The sequence below is a fragment of the Cyprinus carpio genome, chromosome B15 (genome assembly GCF_018340385.1).
Source record: "Cyprinus carpio isolate SPL01 chromosome B15, ASM1834038v1, whole genome shotgun sequence".
NCBI classification, from domain to species: domain Eukaryota; kingdom Metazoa; phylum Chordata; class Actinopteri; order Cypriniformes; family Cyprinidae; genus Cyprinus; species Cyprinus carpio.
Window position 1 is genome coordinate 10,598,065 of NC_056611.1, and position 19,750 is coordinate 10,617,814.

At 40.4% G+C, this 19,750-nt stretch overlaps 1 protein-coding gene across 8 annotated transcripts in view; it reads right to left on the bottom strand.

Annotated features, from left to right (window-relative positions):
• Positions 1-3,493: 3,493 nt before the first annotated feature.
• LOC109109487 (Down syndrome cell adhesion molecule-like protein 1 homolog) overlaps positions 3,494-19,750 on the bottom strand; it is a 130,693-nt gene continuing 114,436 nt past the window's right edge. For 4 of the 8 annotated variants that reach the window (XM_042739184.1, XM_042739189.1, XM_042739187.1 and 1 more), the window contains exons 21-33: positions 18,425-18,578; positions 17,280-17,397; positions 16,961-17,124; positions 16,332-16,430; positions 15,448-15,636; positions 11,182-11,469; positions 10,754-10,909; positions 10,017-10,047; positions 9,731-9,852; positions 9,388-9,540; positions 9,101-9,295; positions 8,638-8,949; positions 3,494-8,317 (exon numbers count right to left, since the gene is read on the bottom strand). In XM_042739184.1, coding sequence (XP_042595118.1) covers positions 7,785-8,317; positions 8,638-8,949; positions 9,101-9,295; positions 9,388-9,540; positions 9,731-9,852; positions 10,017-10,047; positions 10,754-10,909; positions 11,182-11,469; positions 15,448-15,636; positions 16,332-16,430; positions 16,961-17,124; positions 17,280-17,397; positions 18,425-18,578 — 2,514 coding nt within the window. In that variant the 3' untranslated portion in view covers positions 3,494-7,784. The remainder of the gene's footprint in view (positions 8,318-8,637; positions 8,950-9,100; positions 9,296-9,387; positions 9,541-9,730; positions 9,853-10,016; positions 10,048-10,753; positions 10,910-11,181; positions 11,470-15,447; positions 15,637-16,331; positions 16,431-16,960; positions 17,125-17,279; positions 17,398-18,424; positions 18,579-19,750) is intronic. The other 4 variants (XM_042739185.1, XM_042739188.1, XM_042739191.1 and 1 more) reach the window with 2 other exon arrangements.

The following is a 19,750-nucleotide window of genomic DNA, read 5'->3' on the forward strand; positions in this document are numbered from 1 at the left end:
CAACATGAGTGGGGAACAGGTGAGTTTCTGTCTTACTATATCTATAATTAACAATGTAGATGTTTTCACAAAGCGACCCTACTACAATGTCAGTGAAATTTACAATAAGTGCGGTAAAGTTGTAACATGACTGATTAGTTCAAAAATTAGTAGTGACATGGCTAATCATTTAAAGGGGTCTTATGATGCAATTTCAAGTTTTCCTTTCTCTTTGGAGTGTTAGAAGGTGTTTGTGCATAGATAAGATCCCTAAAGTTGCAAAGACTAAAGTCTCAAACCCAAAGAGATATTCTTTATGAAAGTTAAGACTCGTCCATGCCTCCTTAAATGCCTCGTTTAAACACCCCCCCCCACATGCCTACATCACAGTTTGGGAAGATTTGCATAACACCGCCCAAATGTTCACGCAAAGAAAGAAGGCATAACATAATCTCCATGTTGTGGAGACGCTGTGTGTTTCAATGTGAAAGCAAAACCACTTTGTTTGGCCTTCCAAAAGAGGACACAACTAGAAATCAGTGGTTAAGTTGTATTTACAACACTGTTCCAGAACAGTTCAACCCAAATATTCAGATGTGTGCAGCGCATTTTACAGAGGACTGTTTCCTGAAACTGGGAGAGAAGCCTACAGTGAAGTCTGTGCACAAAGGCTGTTTCTATAAAGTGGGACAATTCCAACTTTGCAAGGACAGTCTGGTGCTTCTCACTCACAGTCTGTAAGTACGTTTTCATATTTAAAGAATTTGCCACTGATGATTCAAACACAAGTTTTGAGCAGTGTAGAGCAGCGCTTGTTGTTTGTTGTTTCTCTGATCACAAAAACAGATATGGTTTTATGTTTATGTTGCACAATATGCAACGCAACGCCTAAAAAGACAGTATAAGTCATTTTAATCAGTAATTATGGATGCAACAAATGCCTTGTTTGTAATGGATTTTATTGTTTTTGTCTCGTTGCGTTTTACATTACACGGCACCACAGTATGGTAAGGGGCATAACATTTCCGTCACACGCTTCAGGTATTTGGCCAATCACAACACACTGGATAGCTGGCCAATCAGCATACACCTCGCTTTTCAGAACGATGAGCTTTGTAAAACTAATTTTGTAAAGTAATGTACAGTCGTGGCCAAAAGTTTTGAGAATTACATAAATATTGGAAATTGGAAAAGTTGCTGCCTAAGTTTTTATAATAGCAATTTGCATATACTCCAGAATGTTATGAAGAGTGATCAGATGAATTGCATAGTCCTTCTTTGCCATGAAAATTACCTTAATCCCAAAAAAAACCTTTCCACTGCATTTCATTGCTGTCATTAAAGGACCTGCTGAGATCATTTCAGTAATCATCTTGTTAGTCTTGTTGTCAGGTGAGAATGTTGACGAGCACAAGGCTGGAGATCATTATGTCAGGCTGATTGGGTTAGAATGGCAGACTTGACATGTTAAAAGGAGGGTGATGCTTGAAATCATTGTTCTTACATTGTTAACCATGGTGACCTGCAAAGAAACGCGTGCAGCCATCATTGCGTTGCATAAAAATGGCTTCACAGGCAAGGATATTGTGGCTACTAAGATTGCACCTAAATCAACAATTTATCAGTTCATCAAGAACTTCAAGGAAAGAGGTTCAATTCTTGTAAAGAAGGCTTCAGGGCGTCCAAGAAAGTCCAGCAAGCGCCAGGATCGTCTCCTAAAGAGGATTCAGCTGCGGGATCGGAGTGCCACCAGTGCAGAGCTTGCTCAGGAATGGCAGCAGGCAGGTGTGAGCGCATCTGCACGCACAGTGAGGCCAAGACGGCCTGGTGTCAAGAAGGGCAGCAAAATAAGCCACTTCTCTCCAAAAAAACATCAGGGACAGATTGATCTTCTGCAGAAAGTATAGTGAATGGACTGCTGAGGACTGTGGCAAAGTCATATTCTCCGATGAAGCCCCTTTCCGATTGTTTGGGGCATCTGGAAAAAGGCTTGTCCAGAGAAGAAAAGGTGAGCGCTACCATCAGTCCTGTGTCATGCCAACAGTAAAGCATCCTGACACCATTCATGTGTGGGGTTGCTTCTCATCCAAGGGAGTGGGCTCACTCACAATTCTGCCCAAAAACACAGCCATGAATAAAGAATGGTACCAAAACCCACTCCAACAGCAACTTCTTCCAACAACCCAACAACAGTTTGGTGAAGAACAATGCATTTTCAGAGCACGATGGAGCACTGTGCCATAAGGCAAAAGTGATAACTAAGTGGCTCGGGGACCAGAATGTTGAAATTTTGGGTCCATGGCCTGGAAACTCCCCAGATCTTAATCCCATTGAGAACTTGTGGTCAATCCTCAAGAGGCGGGTGGACAAACAAAAACCCACTAATTCTGACAAACTCCAAGAAGTTATTATGAAAGAATGGGTTGCTATCAGTCAGGATTTGGCCCAGAAGTTGATTGAGAGCATGCCCAGTCGAATTGCAGAGGTCCTGAAAAAGAAGGGCCAACGCTGCAAATACTGACTCTTTGCATAAATGTCATGTAATTGTCGATAAAAGCCTTTGAAACATATGAAGTGCTTGTAATTATATTTCAGTACATCACAGAAACAATTGAAACAAAGATCTAAAAGCAGTTTAGCAGCAAACTTTTTGAAAACTAATATTTATGTAATTCTCAAAACTTTTGGCCACGACTGTACAGTATGTAGAAAATAATGGTTTTTACCTTAAACTGCATAAACACAATGCATTACACCAAATACACAAAATAATGTTCTTTTTAGCAACGTCATATGACCCCTTTAACTAGGCTAGTGCTTCTCAAAGTCCGGACCCGCCTCCATTTTGTATTTCAAGAGCAATAATTATATTTCCTACTTTGATAAACGTATGCTAAACTTGTAAATCATTTGTTTCATTTTTATTTTTATTTTCTGTCTTTTTAAAAACTTTTCCTTCATGACATTTGTTGTCATGACATCCAGTGAGCATATGACGTTTTACATAATCATGCTACATTTCACTGCTAATATGAGTAATATATATATTTTTTGGGGGGGTCTGAGGTACGGGAACAGTGAAGAGAGAGAGGGCAAACATTTTGCATTTTAGGTCAGCATTGCCATCTAATCAGCCGATATTGTCTTAAATAGCCTGCATAGCACATATTTTATAACATGGGATTTTGACCAAATATATTGAATCTTGATTTTTGTAAAATGTTGGAACAATATGCTATTTTTTTTATCTATTAATTTATTTATTGTGAAAATTTTCCATTTTTGGCATATAAGGTAATGCAAATATTTTTTTAAAATACCTTAAAGTAACTACAAATGAGCCCCCCCCCCACCTGTTTGCATCTCTGGCACTACAATTGCACTACTGAAAACAATTGCTACAATTGTTTGTTTGTTTGTTTGTTTGTTTTTTAATGTAAAATGTAGGGGAAAATATATGGATAGATAGATGGATAGATTAAAAAAGACACAAAGGACAAGGCACCATTCATCATTCATAGAAAGATAGCTTTATTGCACAAAGTGTTGGAGTACTCTTTTTCTGTTTTTGTTTTGTTTTCATAGAAAAAAAAAAAAACTGTATATTTAAACACAAGCAATTGCAAATTGAAGCAACTTTTCCATAAAAGTTTAGGAATCCCCTCCGCATTTTTTAAACTTTTTCCACTTTTAGTTATTTGTCTCCTTTTCTTTTTTCTTTTAATAACCAGCAAAATATTCAGAGCATGCAATGCCATTTTTCGTCAAGTTAACCAAAATGTAGAGGAAAAAAAAAAAAAAGTAAAAGTAAAAACAAACAAAACAACCAACAACATAAATTAATAAAAACATAAGACAAATTATAAAAAGGAGAAAATAAATCAAATGCCAGACATCTGGTCTGGGTTTATGTGCCCCATTCAAAACTCAAGGTGTAAAGTATTTTTTGTTAGATTTTATACTTTTTTTTGTCTTTTTAATCCCCTCACATTTAAAGTTATACCTTTAACCAGACTTATAATTGTGCTCTGGTTGCTAATGGAGATGTCGAAAATAGTAATTATTTATACAAAACAGTTTCATATATACAAGAGTCTTTATTTGTAGATTAGAAATTATGCTGACAGGGAGGTCATGGGTATAGCAGGAATTTTTATTGGTTGAGGAACAGGGGCTAATCGGATCATTCGGGCGGGGAAACAGGCGTGTGGGGATGGAGTTCTGTTCCTGACTCCGCCCAATATCCTCACAGCTTCTCCTATGATTGGTAGGAGCTTGGGGGTCCCTGATTCGACTGGCTAAACAGGCCTGCCCCGTTGCGCAACACAACTGCATTTTCTTTTCAACACAAATCATCATAGAACCAAACAGAAACTAAGTTTGATATATCTATTTTCATAAAGAATGCAACAGAGAAAAAATAAAAAAAATAAATCTTAATTCATTTTAAGTCAAAATCATGGGACGTGGGGGCTTTCTGGGGTGGTCCAGGGAATATTTTCACAAGATGTTTCACCTGAACAGGCATGAATACTGATATAGATATCGGTCTAATCCTAATGAAACATGTTCATGGCAAAATGCACTGGGCACATCTGCCATCAGACAGACTTAATAACCCAGTCAGTGGGGATTTGAGCAGCAATAAGAGGAACACATACGTCTTTCACTGTTTTTAAAACAAGTCCACATTCTTCGCAACTCTATCTGAAGTTTGGGTTAGATCTGAGTGATCAAATTTATTTATCTTACACAACTTTGGGTACACTGTAACACAATCCTAATTTATCAAGCCACCAATAAAACATCTCCTGGTAAGTCAAACAGATTTTTTTTTTTTTCATATGCCACAAACAGATATACTATCGTTCAGTCCACTCAATTTTTAAACCCAACACGACATGTCCCTACTCTGTACCTTAGGATTTGTTGTGTCAAGTCTTCCTAACATGAGATATGCTCAGGCGGCTACATGAAACTGAATCCTGTTGTACAAACGATAAATGCGTGCTATTTCCTGTGCTGAAGTCTGCAGGGGTTGAGTTCTAACACACCAATAAATATGCAGTACATAAATGTAGCAGTCTTTCCCCTGATAAATAAGATCTAAACTATCAGACGTTCTGAAAGCTTGAATTATTATTTTTTTTATATCACAGGAGCAATCTCACCTTAAAGGAATAGTTCACTCAGAATTTACATTTTGTCATCATTCACCATCTATTCACTGTTCATCAATAATTCCATACAATGAAAGTCAGTGGGGTCCAAATTTTGTTCATTTAGACCTGTTAGAGCCATTTCTATTTCTCTATTATTTTTACACACTGCATCATCTTCTTGTTTCCATTTTATGATGGGTGGCAACCAGCGCTAAGGTGCAATATGCTGTGTTGGAGTTTCAACCAGATATTACTGGTGCTGGATTGTTTCTGGTATTACCATATCAATATTTCACTTATCGCCAATACTAGTGTACTTTCACTGTATGGACAAGGCACTCCTGTGTTCCACAGAAGAAATAATGTTGGTTTGGAACAATATGAAGGTAAGTAAATAATGACCGAATTTTAGTTTTTGGGTGAACTGTCTCTTTAGGGACCTGATGGAAAGCTCTCAAAGCACTGTGGGTATTTTAAACTATTCATTGGGCAGTAGAGATGGTGCATGGATTCAGATGGCACTCACAGATATCCATCTATGAGCTGAAGTTGCAGTGGCAAATTTCCATTGTTTCCAAGCAACTGTAGAGAGTGTGTTCAGAAATGTCCATAAATATCTCCTTCATACCATACAGGCGTGTTGCACTATGCAGCCCGGCTGATTATAACAATTACAGGAAGTTAGTTTGGGAACCTCAACGATCTTTCCCCAGAATTCCCAACCGCGGCATGTCGAAACACACCCTCTGCCGTTCTTTTTCAATCTCTCTTAGTTATGTTACCCGTTTATCTCAGCGTTTCTTGATCGACACCTCCTCTCGCTTACTGCTGCACCTCCCACTGAGCGATTGTCTTCAAATCTTTTTTAAAATAAAATTTTTCTTTTTCAATTAGATATGGCATTAAATCTCTGCTCTCACCACGTATATATTTACTATATCTTTAGATAGAAATATATATGTATATATTTTGACAACAAACATTGCAATATATTTTCTTTTTTTTTTTTCTTTTGTATTGCAGGAGCCCTGATGTAGTACTTTTTTGTCCATTGAAATCATTGGGAGAGTTTGTTGATTTTTGGAAGTTTCTCTGTGATGGGGCTTTGCTTTGGAAACTGAGTGAACGAAGGAGGGTTGAGAGGCATTTCGATCCATTTAGGGGTTGAATGAAACCTTCCCCTCCTACATTTCACTCATTCCCTCCTTTATCCACCCCTGCGCTACCTAAAGCTAGAGTCTCTAAGACCTTCGAATAGGAATGACCGCTAGAGTCTTCATGTGGGGAAGGAAAGCAAAGAATAAAGAGAAACGATGAACAAACACAGAAAAGCTACACAGCGATGGCAGATATCTCTCCCTCTCTGTTCATGGGCCCGTCTGCCTCTAATTCCTCCCTACCTCTCTGCCCTCTTCCCGCCTTTCTGCCTGTGCTTGGTCCATCCAGGAGAGGCTGTTAGGCGTTCACAGTGAGACAGAGGAAGTGGTAACGTTTTTGGGGGAGGTCTGGGTGGGGAAGGAGGGGTGATAAGTATATGGCATCAAACACAAACAATTGAACGAACAAACAGCAAAACGAGCCTTTCTTTCATATCAAAGGGAGTCGAGAGAGAAGAGAAGGGAGATGCGTCCACCCTTTACATACTCTCTCCAACTTGTTCCCCCATTTCAGATGGACTCTAGACCTTGTTGCTCAGTGGGCGGCACTTGGCGTCTCCAAGCCGATCTGATGCCAAGAGACCAAGCACGCAAGCTTGGTCGAGAGGTCCTTCAAAGGTGTGTGCTGGCCACATGTATACATATATATTTACACATATACATACACATGCACACACACACACACACCACATGTACACAAGCTTGAGAAAGCTCAGTGGGTCCACCCGGCTCTCCATAGTGCTAAAGTTCAAAATTTCGAAAATAGAAAACCAAACAAAAAAATAAAAGTACAGTAACCATACATCCGTGTTTTTTTTTTTTTTTTCTTGTTTGTTTACAAAATAGTCAATAACACTCTATACTGTGTCATCAATTGCATGAAAAAAATCCCAAAGACTCGATTCAGGCAGTCGAGATTTTCATCTTCGAGCTGTTTTTCCAGACCATTGTGGATCAGGAGGGGCGGAAGGTGGACACCATGGTGGATTTGTTTATGCATAAGCTTTCCAAGGCAATGAGTTGCAGTATGAGAGACGTAAAGAGAGACACTTTTTTGACAGCCTAAAAACATCTAGACAGGTTAATGTGAAACAATATATCTTAAAACAGCTTTTTTTCCCCTATTTTCCGAAGTCAAGAAATCAAATTAACAAGTGCACATGGAAAGCATTTCGTGCATAAGGTCCAAGGTGTCTTTGACAGAGAGAAGAGAAAGGAGAGAGGGGAAGAAAGTGAGAGAGAAGGACAAAACGTAAGACAAAAAAAAAAAAGACAAAATTGGGAGAAAGGGTCCTGGGGTTTGGCATATTTAATCGTAGAGAAGGCCAGATAAAAAAGCTTGAGCAGAAAAATAAAAAAAGGAAAGCAAAAAAAGGTAACAGCGAGGAAAAGAGAGAGACCCCTGTCCCGCCATTGTTCATTTCCGCCCCTGTCCAGACTCCAGGAGTGTGGGAACGTACTGTATGAGTATACGAATGTGTGTGAGCTACACCAGAGTGTAGGATTTGGAGTACGCCCCAGCATTCTGCTTTTGCAGTCTGCCCAGGCCGGAAGAGCTGCTCTCGAGCAGAGAGTCTCTGGATCCCCCGACCTTGGAGCTGCCGGGCGTCGGGCCGCTTCCTCCCGTGGAGCAAGCGCTGGCTCCTGCTCCAGCGGCAGCAGCCCCGCTTGGGGCCAAGGAGGTGGAGGAGGTGCTGGGCATGGTGAGAGTCCTCTGGGGCAGGGTGGCTGTGCCTGAGCTGATGCTGGAGCTCCCAGCGGCCCCGCTTGAAGCTGGGCCCGATGTACCAGAGGCCCCTGAGCTGGTCAGGCTGCTCAGGCCTCCGTGGCCCAGCGTCAGGGCCTGTTGCTTGGAGGGGTCTAATGTCATGTGGCGGCCCTGTGTGTGATAGGCCCGAGCGGCAAGGCTCCGGATGGAGGCCTCGCGAGGTGGGACCACAGGGCAAGGGTCGTGCAGCTCAGCCTGTTTCCGGAAAAAAGGGTCGGTCTTCATGTAGAGGGGGAGGTTACAGTACTCACCTTTAGGACAGAGACAAGTGTCAGTACAACAATGTTAAATTACAGCTTCTGTAGTTGGAGGCTTTTCTATAGATATCGCTGTAATATATATGTGACCCTGGACCACAAAACCAGTCGCAAGTCATATGGATATATTTGTAGCAATAACCAACAATACGTTGTATGGGTCAAAATTAATAATTTAATTATATTATTATGGGCCAAAAATCATTAGAATTGATTAAAATCATAAAATTCTGGAATTCTGGAAATTACACAAGCTGGACTTCACAGCTCCAACAAGAAACATTTATCACCCCCAAAATGTGTTGTCAACTCACTCTTGTTGGCGCGATGGGGAATGGGCACTGCAACGTTTTTGCCGCGGTCGTAATCCTGTGGTTTGGGCGGAGAAGCAGTGAAGCGACAGATGCCTGGTTCAGATGGTGTGCTCATAGAAGTCATGCTGTCTGCGTTATCGTTGGTGCCTGTGGTCATCTGATCAGAGGAGCTGTCAGAGATAAAGCACTCTGTGATCTCAAACTTGGCGTGCTGCAGGTGCTCCTCCAGCTTAGCGTGTTCGTACGCTCGGGCCAGCTCCTCATAGGTGGAAGACGCACTCTCTGTGGACACCATACTGTTTCGTCCCTTATCTGAGCACAGGAGAGGACAGAATGAGTGTTCACACTCTTCATATGCTGGCCCTTTTTGTCAAAAGTTTTGGTCAGAATAAGTCTGGTTAATGGAACCATAAATATTCTTAAAATCTAAAATGTGTGTGTGTGTGTGTGTAAGTTTGTGGACCTGTGTCCTGGGACAGGCTGGCGCTGTAGCTGTCACTCTCTGTGACCGTGATGCCATGCTGGGAGCCCACTGTCCGCCAATCTGAGGTGAGAGTGCGAGCAGGTGTGGACGCCTGACATTTAGTCAGAGTCCACTGGCTGGAATAGCGGTTCCTCGTGCTGTGTGCAGACTTCACACTCTTCCTCGATACTGGATCTGAGAAAAGTAATATCAGAGAGAGTTTGAAACATTCACTAATTATACCATCTTCCATCTGTTATGGAATGAGTGGGTGAGCTGTGACATACTGGTGCCCGGCCTGATGTCTGACATGTCAATCAAAGGGCCTGTGTTCTGGATGAGGGCGGGGTGATGCACAGACACGCCCGTACAGAAGCTCTGAGGATTCACTGATTGGCTGAACTCAGTGTCTGTCACAGGGATGGTGGCCTTGTCTTCACCTATCACACACAAAAGAGAAATACACGCATGCCATGAGGAGGCATTCAGGAGTTTTTTTTCTTTTCTTTTTCTGTTCATCAGTGTTTCTTTTAGGAATCAACTCAACTCAATATAAGATTTTTTTTTTTTTTATATATATTGCAATAGCATATGATTTGCATATATGCAAACCCACATGCAAACACTGACCTATCTGCTTGATTCCCTCTTTGTCCTCGATGAGCAGTTGCACGCGGGGGATATCTATGTGCAGTCGGGGTCCCTGAGGTGGGCCTTTCACAGGAGTGTCAAAACTTCGATTGTTCTTACTGCTCCAGGTACAAAACAATCACAGACAGACACACACAAACACAGAGGGGAAAAATGTATTGCCACTTCCTTATACACAAATTATGTAAGACATTCATTTTGAGTTTAATTTTTGAGTTTAATTCTGGAGTTTAATCTGTACACAGACTTCTGAATATATCCTTACCTGATAAGCATCTCAGCCAAGCTCTTAGCATCTACAGATGGAAATGAGATTAATTTTATTCTAATGATTCTGAAAATGTCTAATATAAATAGGAAAATATGAAATACAAAAAAAAAATAGAAACTATACAGTGGTGGCCAAAATTGTAAGAACACCTGACAGATCTGAAATTATTGACTTTTTTTTTTGCCTCCAAAACATGATTTCATTTCATAATGTTCATGAAACATGCAGATGGTTGCCCTGAGCACAACAAATATCAGATAAAGTGAGTCATACTGTTTTTATCCACTTTTAACTTTAATATTTGGTATGTCTATCTTTTGCATCAATTACAGCAGCACATCTCGCTGACATTGGTATAGTGTCAATATATTTCCTTAGAACTTCATCACTAATGTTATCCCATGCCTTCTGCAACTTAAGCCAAAAGCTTTCCTTGTATGTATAATAGATCTATCCAGTTTATTTTCCAGCTCGCCCCAAATTTGCTCAATGGAGTTGAGGTCCAGACTTTGAGGGTTCCAGTCCATCATATTCAATGTTCCAGCAGATTCCTTCCATCGCAGGTAGTTTCACCAATAGTTCACTTTATGGGTATTGTAATGGCCAATTCAACAAAAACCACTGAAACCTCTTAAATATGCCAAGTGTTCTAACAATTTTGGCCACCACTGTATATATAATATTCTATTCAAACAGCATTTTTATAAATTTTCGCCCTATTTCACTCTCACCTCTAAGTCTCTTGAGTCTCTTTTCTTTGCGTTTCTTTCGGATAATGAAAAGTAGGGCCATGCCCAGTGTGATGAGGATGACAGGGCAGCCGATAGAGAAAAGCTTTTTAACATCCTCCCCTTCCCCTCGTGCTGACTTAATAGGCGGGATAGTGCCTGTGGAGGAAAGGAAACGGAGATAAGTACAGAGATCGAGATAAAGCTCACGTCAAGGCTTCTTATCTCAAAAATTCAGGCCTAAAAACAGCTTAATTAATTGATTTAGCTGCTAATTGTTCATGTTCTTTTGTGATGTCCTCTATTACATGCCCTGGCCCTGGAGGAAATATATTTGTACATCCGAACAATTATTGAATGAAAATTGAGTGACTTGACTAATGGTGGCAGAATTACTGGGAAATGAAACTCTCTCTTGCTTGTAAACTTACTACCGTCATAATCCAGTGTGGCAAACTGGGAGCTCTGGTTTCCACACCCGGCGCTGTTGCATGCCTTCATCTTTAGCTCATACCAAGTGGCCTCACGCAGCTCGGCGAGGAATATATCAGCTGAGGCATTGGTGCGCACGTTCTGCCAAGCCCAGGTGCCTTTGGGGCGGAACTCTAGCAGGACAGCAGTGATGGGGCAGCCGCCGCTCGTCCAGCCCTGCAAGTTGAGGCGGGCATGGGTAGAGTTGATGTGAGTGAAGAGGGGCTGGTCTTTATTGAATTGCGGCTCTGCAAAGCAAGAAAAGATCACATTTTACAATCTATATTAACATGTGATGTATAGAGTACTTGCACCTACATCACAGTTTGGTCAGTTACCCGGATGCACGGACATATTGGATATACTAAGATGTAAACAACAGCATGGATTGCATGGATACTGTACTACTGAAGACGTTGTTCTACTAATTTATGCTGTCTAAACCATGGAAAAAATGTGTGGAAGTTGTAAAACATATAGAGAAGGACTTAGCAAGTAATAAAGGGCATGATATTTGAACTAAAGTTAATGGGTGGAAAAGATCCATACGAGCAGTATAAGTTAAGCTATTAGCCCAATATTTCCCCTACGTGGCAAGCAATGATAAGAACAAACATGAATATTGTCAAGATTCTTGCCCTGCAAAATCCTGGTTCAGTTTGACCAACCACAAATGCCTTCTTTTCTCAGACGGTTCTCCTTGATTTGTTTTAACTTTTGGCAATCTATAGTATTCCAAATGTTTTTCCCGGTCCGACTGATTAGGACAGCCCAAAACATGACAATAATTGACCATTTTCAGCAGCAATAAACAGAAAAATGTACAAGTTCTGTTGATTTCAGTGGCATTGTTTACATTTAGTGCCGCCAATGTAGCCACTTGACGATGTGTCCTTAAAACACCCTTTTGATACAATAGATTAATAACCATATAATCTAATTTCACATGTCTAAATGTCATATACAACACCCAATTGATTTAGATTTATCTTCGAATTTAAAATTTTTATTAAAGTGGATATTCATTACTGTGCAAACTTTTTGTAAAGAAATTACTCCGTACGGATGCATTAAAGTGACGTGACATTCAGCCAAGTATGGTGACCCATACTCAGAAATTGATGCTCTGCATTTAACCCATCCGAAGTGCACACACACAGAGCAGTGAACACACACACACTGTGAACACACACCCGGAGCAGTGGGCAGCCATTTATGCTGCGGCGCCCGGGGAGCAGTTGGGGGTTCAGTGCCTTGCTCAAGGGCACCTAAGTCGTGGTATTGAGGGTGGAGAGAGCGCTGTACATTCACTCCCCCCACCCACAATTCCTGCCAGCCCGAGACTCGAACTCACAACCCTTCGATTGGGAGTCCGACTCTCTAACCATTAGGCCACGACTTCCTTAAGTTGATCAGAAGTTAATATAATGATTTTTGAAGGATCATGTGACACTGAAGAATGGAATAATGGCTGCTGAAAATTCTGCTTTGCCATCACAGAAATATATTACACTTACATCGATTGCATTTTAAAATATATTGCTTGGTGAGCATAAGAGACTTGTTAAAAAATTTTTTTACAGTTTAAACAGTAGTGTTTATGAATATATGTATATATATATATATATATATATATATATATATATATATATATATATATAATATATATATATATATATATATATATATATATATATATATATATATATATATATATTTCTTTTGTAAACGTGAACAAGCTGCAAGAACTGTAATCTATAGATATTTACAGGGGTGCAGATAGGATTTTTTTAACTTGGGGGGGAACAAGCTGTCCAGCAGTCCAGACAAATCACCAGCTCAGTCATAGATGATAGTACAGGTGCATCTTAAAAAATTAGAATATTCCATTTGAGCTTGATTAGTTTGATTAATTTTGAGTATAAATACTGGGTACCTTTTGGGTATAGTTTAGAACATTTAACCACAATTATGAGAAAGAGAACTGACTTGACAGTTGTCCAGAAGATGATAATCATAACCCTCCACAAGAAGGGTAAGTCACAGAAGGTAATAACTGAAAGGGCTGGCTGTTCACAGAGTGCTGTATCAAAATATATTCATAGAAAGTTGACTGGAAGGAAAAAGTGTGGTAGGAAAAGGTGCACAAGCAAAACAGAGGACCACAGCCTTGGGAAGATTGTCAGGAAAAGCCGATTCAAGAACTTGGGAGAGCTTCACAAAGAGTGGACTGAACCCGAAGTCAGCACATCAAGAGTCACCACACTCAGACATCTTCAGGAAAAGGGCTACAGCTGTCACATTCCTAGAACCAAGCCACTCCTGAACCAGAAAATCGTCAGAAGTATTTCACCTGGGGTAAGGAGAAAAATAACTGGACTGTTGCCCAGAGGTCCACAGTCTTCTTTTCAGATGAAAGTACATTTAGCATTTCATTTGGAAATCAAGGTCTGGCGCACTGGAGAGGCACATAATCCAAAGTCCAGTGTGATGTTTCTGAAGTCAGTGATGATTTGGGTTGCCGTGACGTCTGCTGGTGTTGGTTCATTGTGTTTTATCAAGTCCAAAGTCAATGCTGCCATCTACCAGGAGATTTTGGAGCACTTTATGCTTCCATCTGCTGACAAGCTTTATGGACATGCTGATTTCATTTTGCAGCAGGACTTTAGCACCTGCTCCTACCAAGTGGTTTGATGACCATGATATTACTGTGCTTGACTGGCCAGCCAACATGCCTGACCTGAACCTCACAGAGAATCTATGGGGTTTTGTGAAAAGGAAGATAAGTAACATCTGACAAACAATACAGAGGACATGAAGGCCGCTATCAAAGCAACCTGGGCTTCAATAACACCTCAGCAGTGCTACAGGCTGATCACCTTCATGCCACGCCGCATTGAAGCAGTAATTCATGCAAAAGGAGCCCCAACCAAGTATTGAGTGCATAATTAAACCTGTATTTAAATATTTCAGTTTGTGTGCAATGAATCTAGAATATAAGAAAGTTTGCTTTTTTGAATGAAATGACAAAAAATAAAGAACTTTTCCATGATATTCAATTGTTTGAGATGCACCTGTATATGATCACAGGCACAATTGAGGCAGCTACCAGTTCCTCATAGGACCCCGGGGTCAGGAGTCGTAGCACATACACACACAAGAGAACGTAAACGTCGAAAGTCAAAAAATGGTTACTGTAATCATGCACAAATTAACCATGGATTTACTACTCTTACCATAGTTTAACCATGGTATTTGTACAACTGTGGTTATACAAATGGTAATCAATACGCCAAAAAACTAAAAAGTTAATTTTCGTTTTGTTGTGAGCATTTGCAGCTTGTTTTTGTATTTCGTTGTGTTGTGAGTATTTGGAGCACGTGTGCTGTCAAACTGATGAAGATGTTTTCTTAATTTGCTGGTGCCTTTTCTATTTGAATGTGTTTTGTGAAGTTGCAGTGCGTTAAGCTCTCTCAGCCGCCGTGCCTCGCCCCTATTTTGAAATCTTAGCCCCACACGTACATACGCAACCATGGCAACGACGATCGCGGAAACATGTGATGACGACACACAAGCACATTCAAAAACAAAATCCAACATTGATAAGTTTTGTGAAACAAAGCAAAATCAACGTTACTCACCTATCAAAAAGAAACAAAGCAACCTCAGCATCCAATTCGAGCCCTTCCCACTCCTTGAGGTTCTCTCCACCGTAGGAAAGCTGCTCCGATATTTACGCAGGTCCTACCTCATGTCTAATTGTAACCCTTCTTTTTAATGTTTTGTTTCTCTGATATTTTCCTCTTTTTTTACCTAGCATCTCTTTCAATCTACAGTCGGTCTGCTAACATGCTAATTTTGAATAAAAGTGTCTGCTAAATGACTAAATGTAAATGTAATGTAATATGCATCCTGTGCACTCAAATTGAGTGCTCTCTCCTCGCTATCAGGACAAGAAACGCCCCCTTACTGCTGATTGGCTACAAGTGTGTTTTGGGACTTTGTCAGACACTGCAGTCAAAAGCGTGTTTCAAAAATCTCTTGGTACACGTTTAAGGAACGGTCACCAGACTCGCCACTACTTAGACTAATGTACATAGTGGAAACCCTGGTTAATCATCTGTTTACCAATAGAGCCTTTCATTGAGACAGTGAGGGGAAGGATCGGGTCATGTCCCCCCTGTCCCTAGTGCCATCTGCATGCCTGGCTATTAAGAACTGCTCACCTCTGCCGTGAGTCTTGGCCTCAATGATCTCGCTGATGCGACCAGCTCCCACACTGTTTTTTGCTGCAAGCTTGACTTTGTACCAGGTACCACAACGCAGGTTGTCCAACTTGAAAGAGCGTTCGCTGGAGCTAATGAAGACATCCTTCCACTCCTCAGTGTTATCTACTGAATACTGCAGCACGAAACCTGAACATGCACACACATATACAATATATTATTGATAGGATTTTATTAATGATATTATTACATTGTATTGGATTATCAGTTGCAATTCCTGGGAATCAAACATCATGCTGGCATTGCAAGCCTAACTCAGAACACTTCCTAACATCACCACCAGATGGTGCATTGACCTTACAGACTAATCTTAGAGTAACAATCTCAGATGAAGTGCTGATCAAATTGCTGTAAACCTCCGTTAGTAACCCAGACAGGGAGAGAAATGCTGACTGCACAGTTATGCAAATACTGTAGATGCACAATATGGCGTCTCCCATCATTAGGAGCGGCCCAGATTTGGTGTCTGATTTTGGCTTTGGCAGATGGCAAAATAAAGGGCGCCACATCAAAAGGATTTACCCACTGACAGTCTTGTATTCTCCTTATTTTCCTCCCACCTTTACACACACAAACACCAAAGACATGTTTTTTTTTTTAAGCTTAATTTACTGTGCGATGCAAGCAGTTTGACAGTAACGTGACACAGTGACAGATTAATCACAGTCTTAAAGAAAGACAGATAGACAGAAAAAAGAGAGAGTCTGCAAAATGTAAAGAAACCTTAGAGATAGAGAAAAGAAAATGAAATGACTTTTACTTTGAGGAGCCCACTATATAAAAATTCTGAAGTGACCAGAAAGAGACAGGACAGGTGCTTGTACCTCTGATGGAGCTTCCTCCATTGTCTCCAGGGATCCAAGCCAAAGTGATTGAAGAAGTCGACGTGGTGGAAACTGTCAAACGTGGTTGATCTGGAGGCACTATAATACAGGACACACAGAGATTGATGGGAATTTTTCTTTTAACATTCAAACACCAGCGTTCAGTATTTTATATTTCAGCCACCATGGTTTTCCTAGCATGTGTTTTGATGTAAATTAACTTTTACTTGTCCTGAAACAAGACATCTATATCCATATATAATCTATATCCCCACCCTATAGATGTGGTCACATTTACTGTTGTTTGGAATTTTTTTGTTGTCGAAATTGAGTCATCAATAGGAATCTGTGAAATTGAGAATTTTACTTGAGAGCGAACGATTTACCCATACAGATTTTGCAACAGGTTTAAGTTGGTCACACTAATTGCCAAACTGACCAACATAAGGCTACTTTGAAAGTGACTTGTGAGCTTTATGCTATTGACAATGGACCTTTTTTTGCCCAAAATTGAAATAAATTCCATGTGACGGCACCTTAACCCTAAAATCAAATCTTAAAATCTTGTTAATAGGAATGTTGTCCCAGGAACATTTTACAGGAAGGCATGAAAGTATGCACTTACTTACCTTGTACCAGCAGGTTAACGATGATTGTGTCAAACCCCAGTGTGTTGGTGGCTGTGCAGGTGTAGTACCCAGAATCCTCGGCTTTTACAGAGCGCAGCACCAGGGTACCATTTGAAAGAATATTCCGGTGACCATCTTGAGTAACTGGGATGGCGGTGTCCTCACTGTAAGGAGCAAATCAGTCATATTGACCTTCTCATCTTGAATGAATTAGAGGTGATTATGTGATTAGGTATTTGGGTTTGTAAATCTAAACCTTTAAGTTTCTATATTTCAAGAACTCATTGGAAAAACACAGTGATGAAAGCTGATCCTAGACCTGTCTTTGGTCCATTTGATGGTGGGTGTTGGCTCTCCCACTGAGCTGCATGGCAGCCGAACTTCCTTCATCCAGGGAGTGGTCACCGTTCCTCCGAAAGACAGGATTTTAGCAGGAGCTGAGTAGGACAAATAAAGAGTCATGTATTAATATACTGGTGAACTAGACTGAATTATTTTTTTGGTATTTTTTGCCTTTATTGTGATAGGACGGGAAGCGAAATGGGAGGGAGAGAGAGGGGGGCGGGATCGGGAAAGGTCCGCAAGCTGGGACTCAAACTCGGTACGTCCGAAGCGCAATGGCACTTTATGTTGGCACGCTGCCTACAAGGCTACCAAGCCAACTTAGACAGACATCTTTGACCACTGCGCACAACTCTTTTGCAGATGCTCTCATGCATGATACTATACTATTCTAAAAACATGATACTCAAGTTCAACCTTTAAAAAAAAAAATTGCATATTTTGACTTCCTGTTTTTTCCTATTCCACTGCACTGCACCTCGCATTTTTAAATACAAATAATAATAATAATAAAATTTAATTTAATTCTGTGTGAACATCCCCATTAAAAGTATATTTTATATGTATCAAGGGACTCTTGCTCTTTAAACAAGCTGTGAATTACTTGTTAAATAAGAACACACACACACACACACACACACACACACATTCATAGATTCTCTCCCTGGTTTTCTGACCCAAGAAATATTGATTGAACTGCCCCCTTCATTGTCTGGCATATTGGCCAGGTCATTGTCTGCCATCTCTTTCTCATTTTGATGCTTTTACTCCTCTCCACATAATAAATGACAGGCTTTACCTCTATCCATCAGGAGAAAATCAAAGAAAAGGAAGAGAAGAGAGCATCAGTGACAGAGAATGACCTGTAACACCCAGTTCTCACTCAGGTCATCTGCCTTATCAGGCAATTGCACAATTTCTACACGATTGCTAAGTAAATAAAGCTTAATTACAGACAGGAAACCTCAAACATCAATTTCTGCACGGAACCTGTCAGTCTGTCTGTTTTGAGATCAAATACTGACTTTAGTGCATATGTTTAGGTACAGATATGATTGGAGATATATCACATCAGCATGGTTATTAATAATTATTTTCCCATTAAACTCAAGGTGTACTCACCTTTTCCAGCAGGCTCCACAGTCACCTTCTCGCTGATATTGCCCCGACCAGCAGTGGTGACGGCGGCTGCCCAGATCAAATACTGCTGACCCCGGGTCAGGTGGGTGATTCTGTATATCAGCAGCTCAGGGTTGGCTTCATATTCGCTGGGAGCCTGGAGAACCCATTGCAGAAACACAAAGTTACAAATGTGCCTAGAGCTGATATAGGCAACAGCATAAATTGGCTACTTCTATAGTCAGTTTTCTCTTTTACCTAGTTAGAATTTAAAAATGTAGGTGGGAATTATATATTCTATTAAGTAAACAGTCACATCTATCATTGGTCTGCAATATTTTGGGGACAAAATCTCGTAATTTCAATAGGAATCAGTGTGGTCGTGAATTTCGCATGAGCATGAAAAAGTTGCCTACACAGAGTATAAGTGCAGCAGAATCACATCAGCAGTTTGAAACCATTGTGGAATTTGTGTGAAGAAATCTTACTTTCATGTTACTGTACCTTTAGTCACATGAATTCAGAGCATTGAAATTCACACAAATCGCACTTACCAACATAAATTTGTTGCGTTGACAGAACAAAGTTGCTTGGTTTAAAAGTCACTTATGTGTAAGATGTACTTTATACATTATTAAATAATTGACAGTGACCATTTTCCCCGCAAAATTTCACACCTAAATTACAGATTCAGTTTAAAAGTAACACATATATAACTTGTTTTACACAACAGAACTGCACTTCCTAAGAATTAACGTGTGTATTTGCACAGAGAATGTTTTTGGCCTTGCTTTAGGCTCCGGCTCTTATATAAAAATGCTTTTTAAAGCTAGAAATGAAAGATGATGACTTGTTTTAATGCAGAATTTATACTGGACTCTTTAAAGGTGAAGATGAATGTGTAAGTCTTGGTGTGGCAGCACCTGGAGAAAATGATTATTCAAACAATTTTTAGCTAAATAACATGCTAAGAGATATCTGCTGCTTTTCTTTATGTGAGTGAAAAAGGCTGAACTATGTGTCTGTGTGTGCGTTTGCGTCTATGTATGTGTGTGAGAGCGACCCAGGGGGCCTTACACAAGTAGATGAGAGGGTAAAAAGACAATACCCCTAGACACACTAGATCAGTCAGCCTCAGATAACACTAACAATAGAGGCCGACTAATGAGAGATATCTGCTGCTCACCTCAGCATGCGTGACACACACACACACCACGATGAGTATTTCTATTATTATATCCACCTTTCATTGTAATGCACAACAGAAACAAAAATGTACGCTGTACACACACATAAATAACATGACATTAGGCTGTGCTTCCAGCTCTG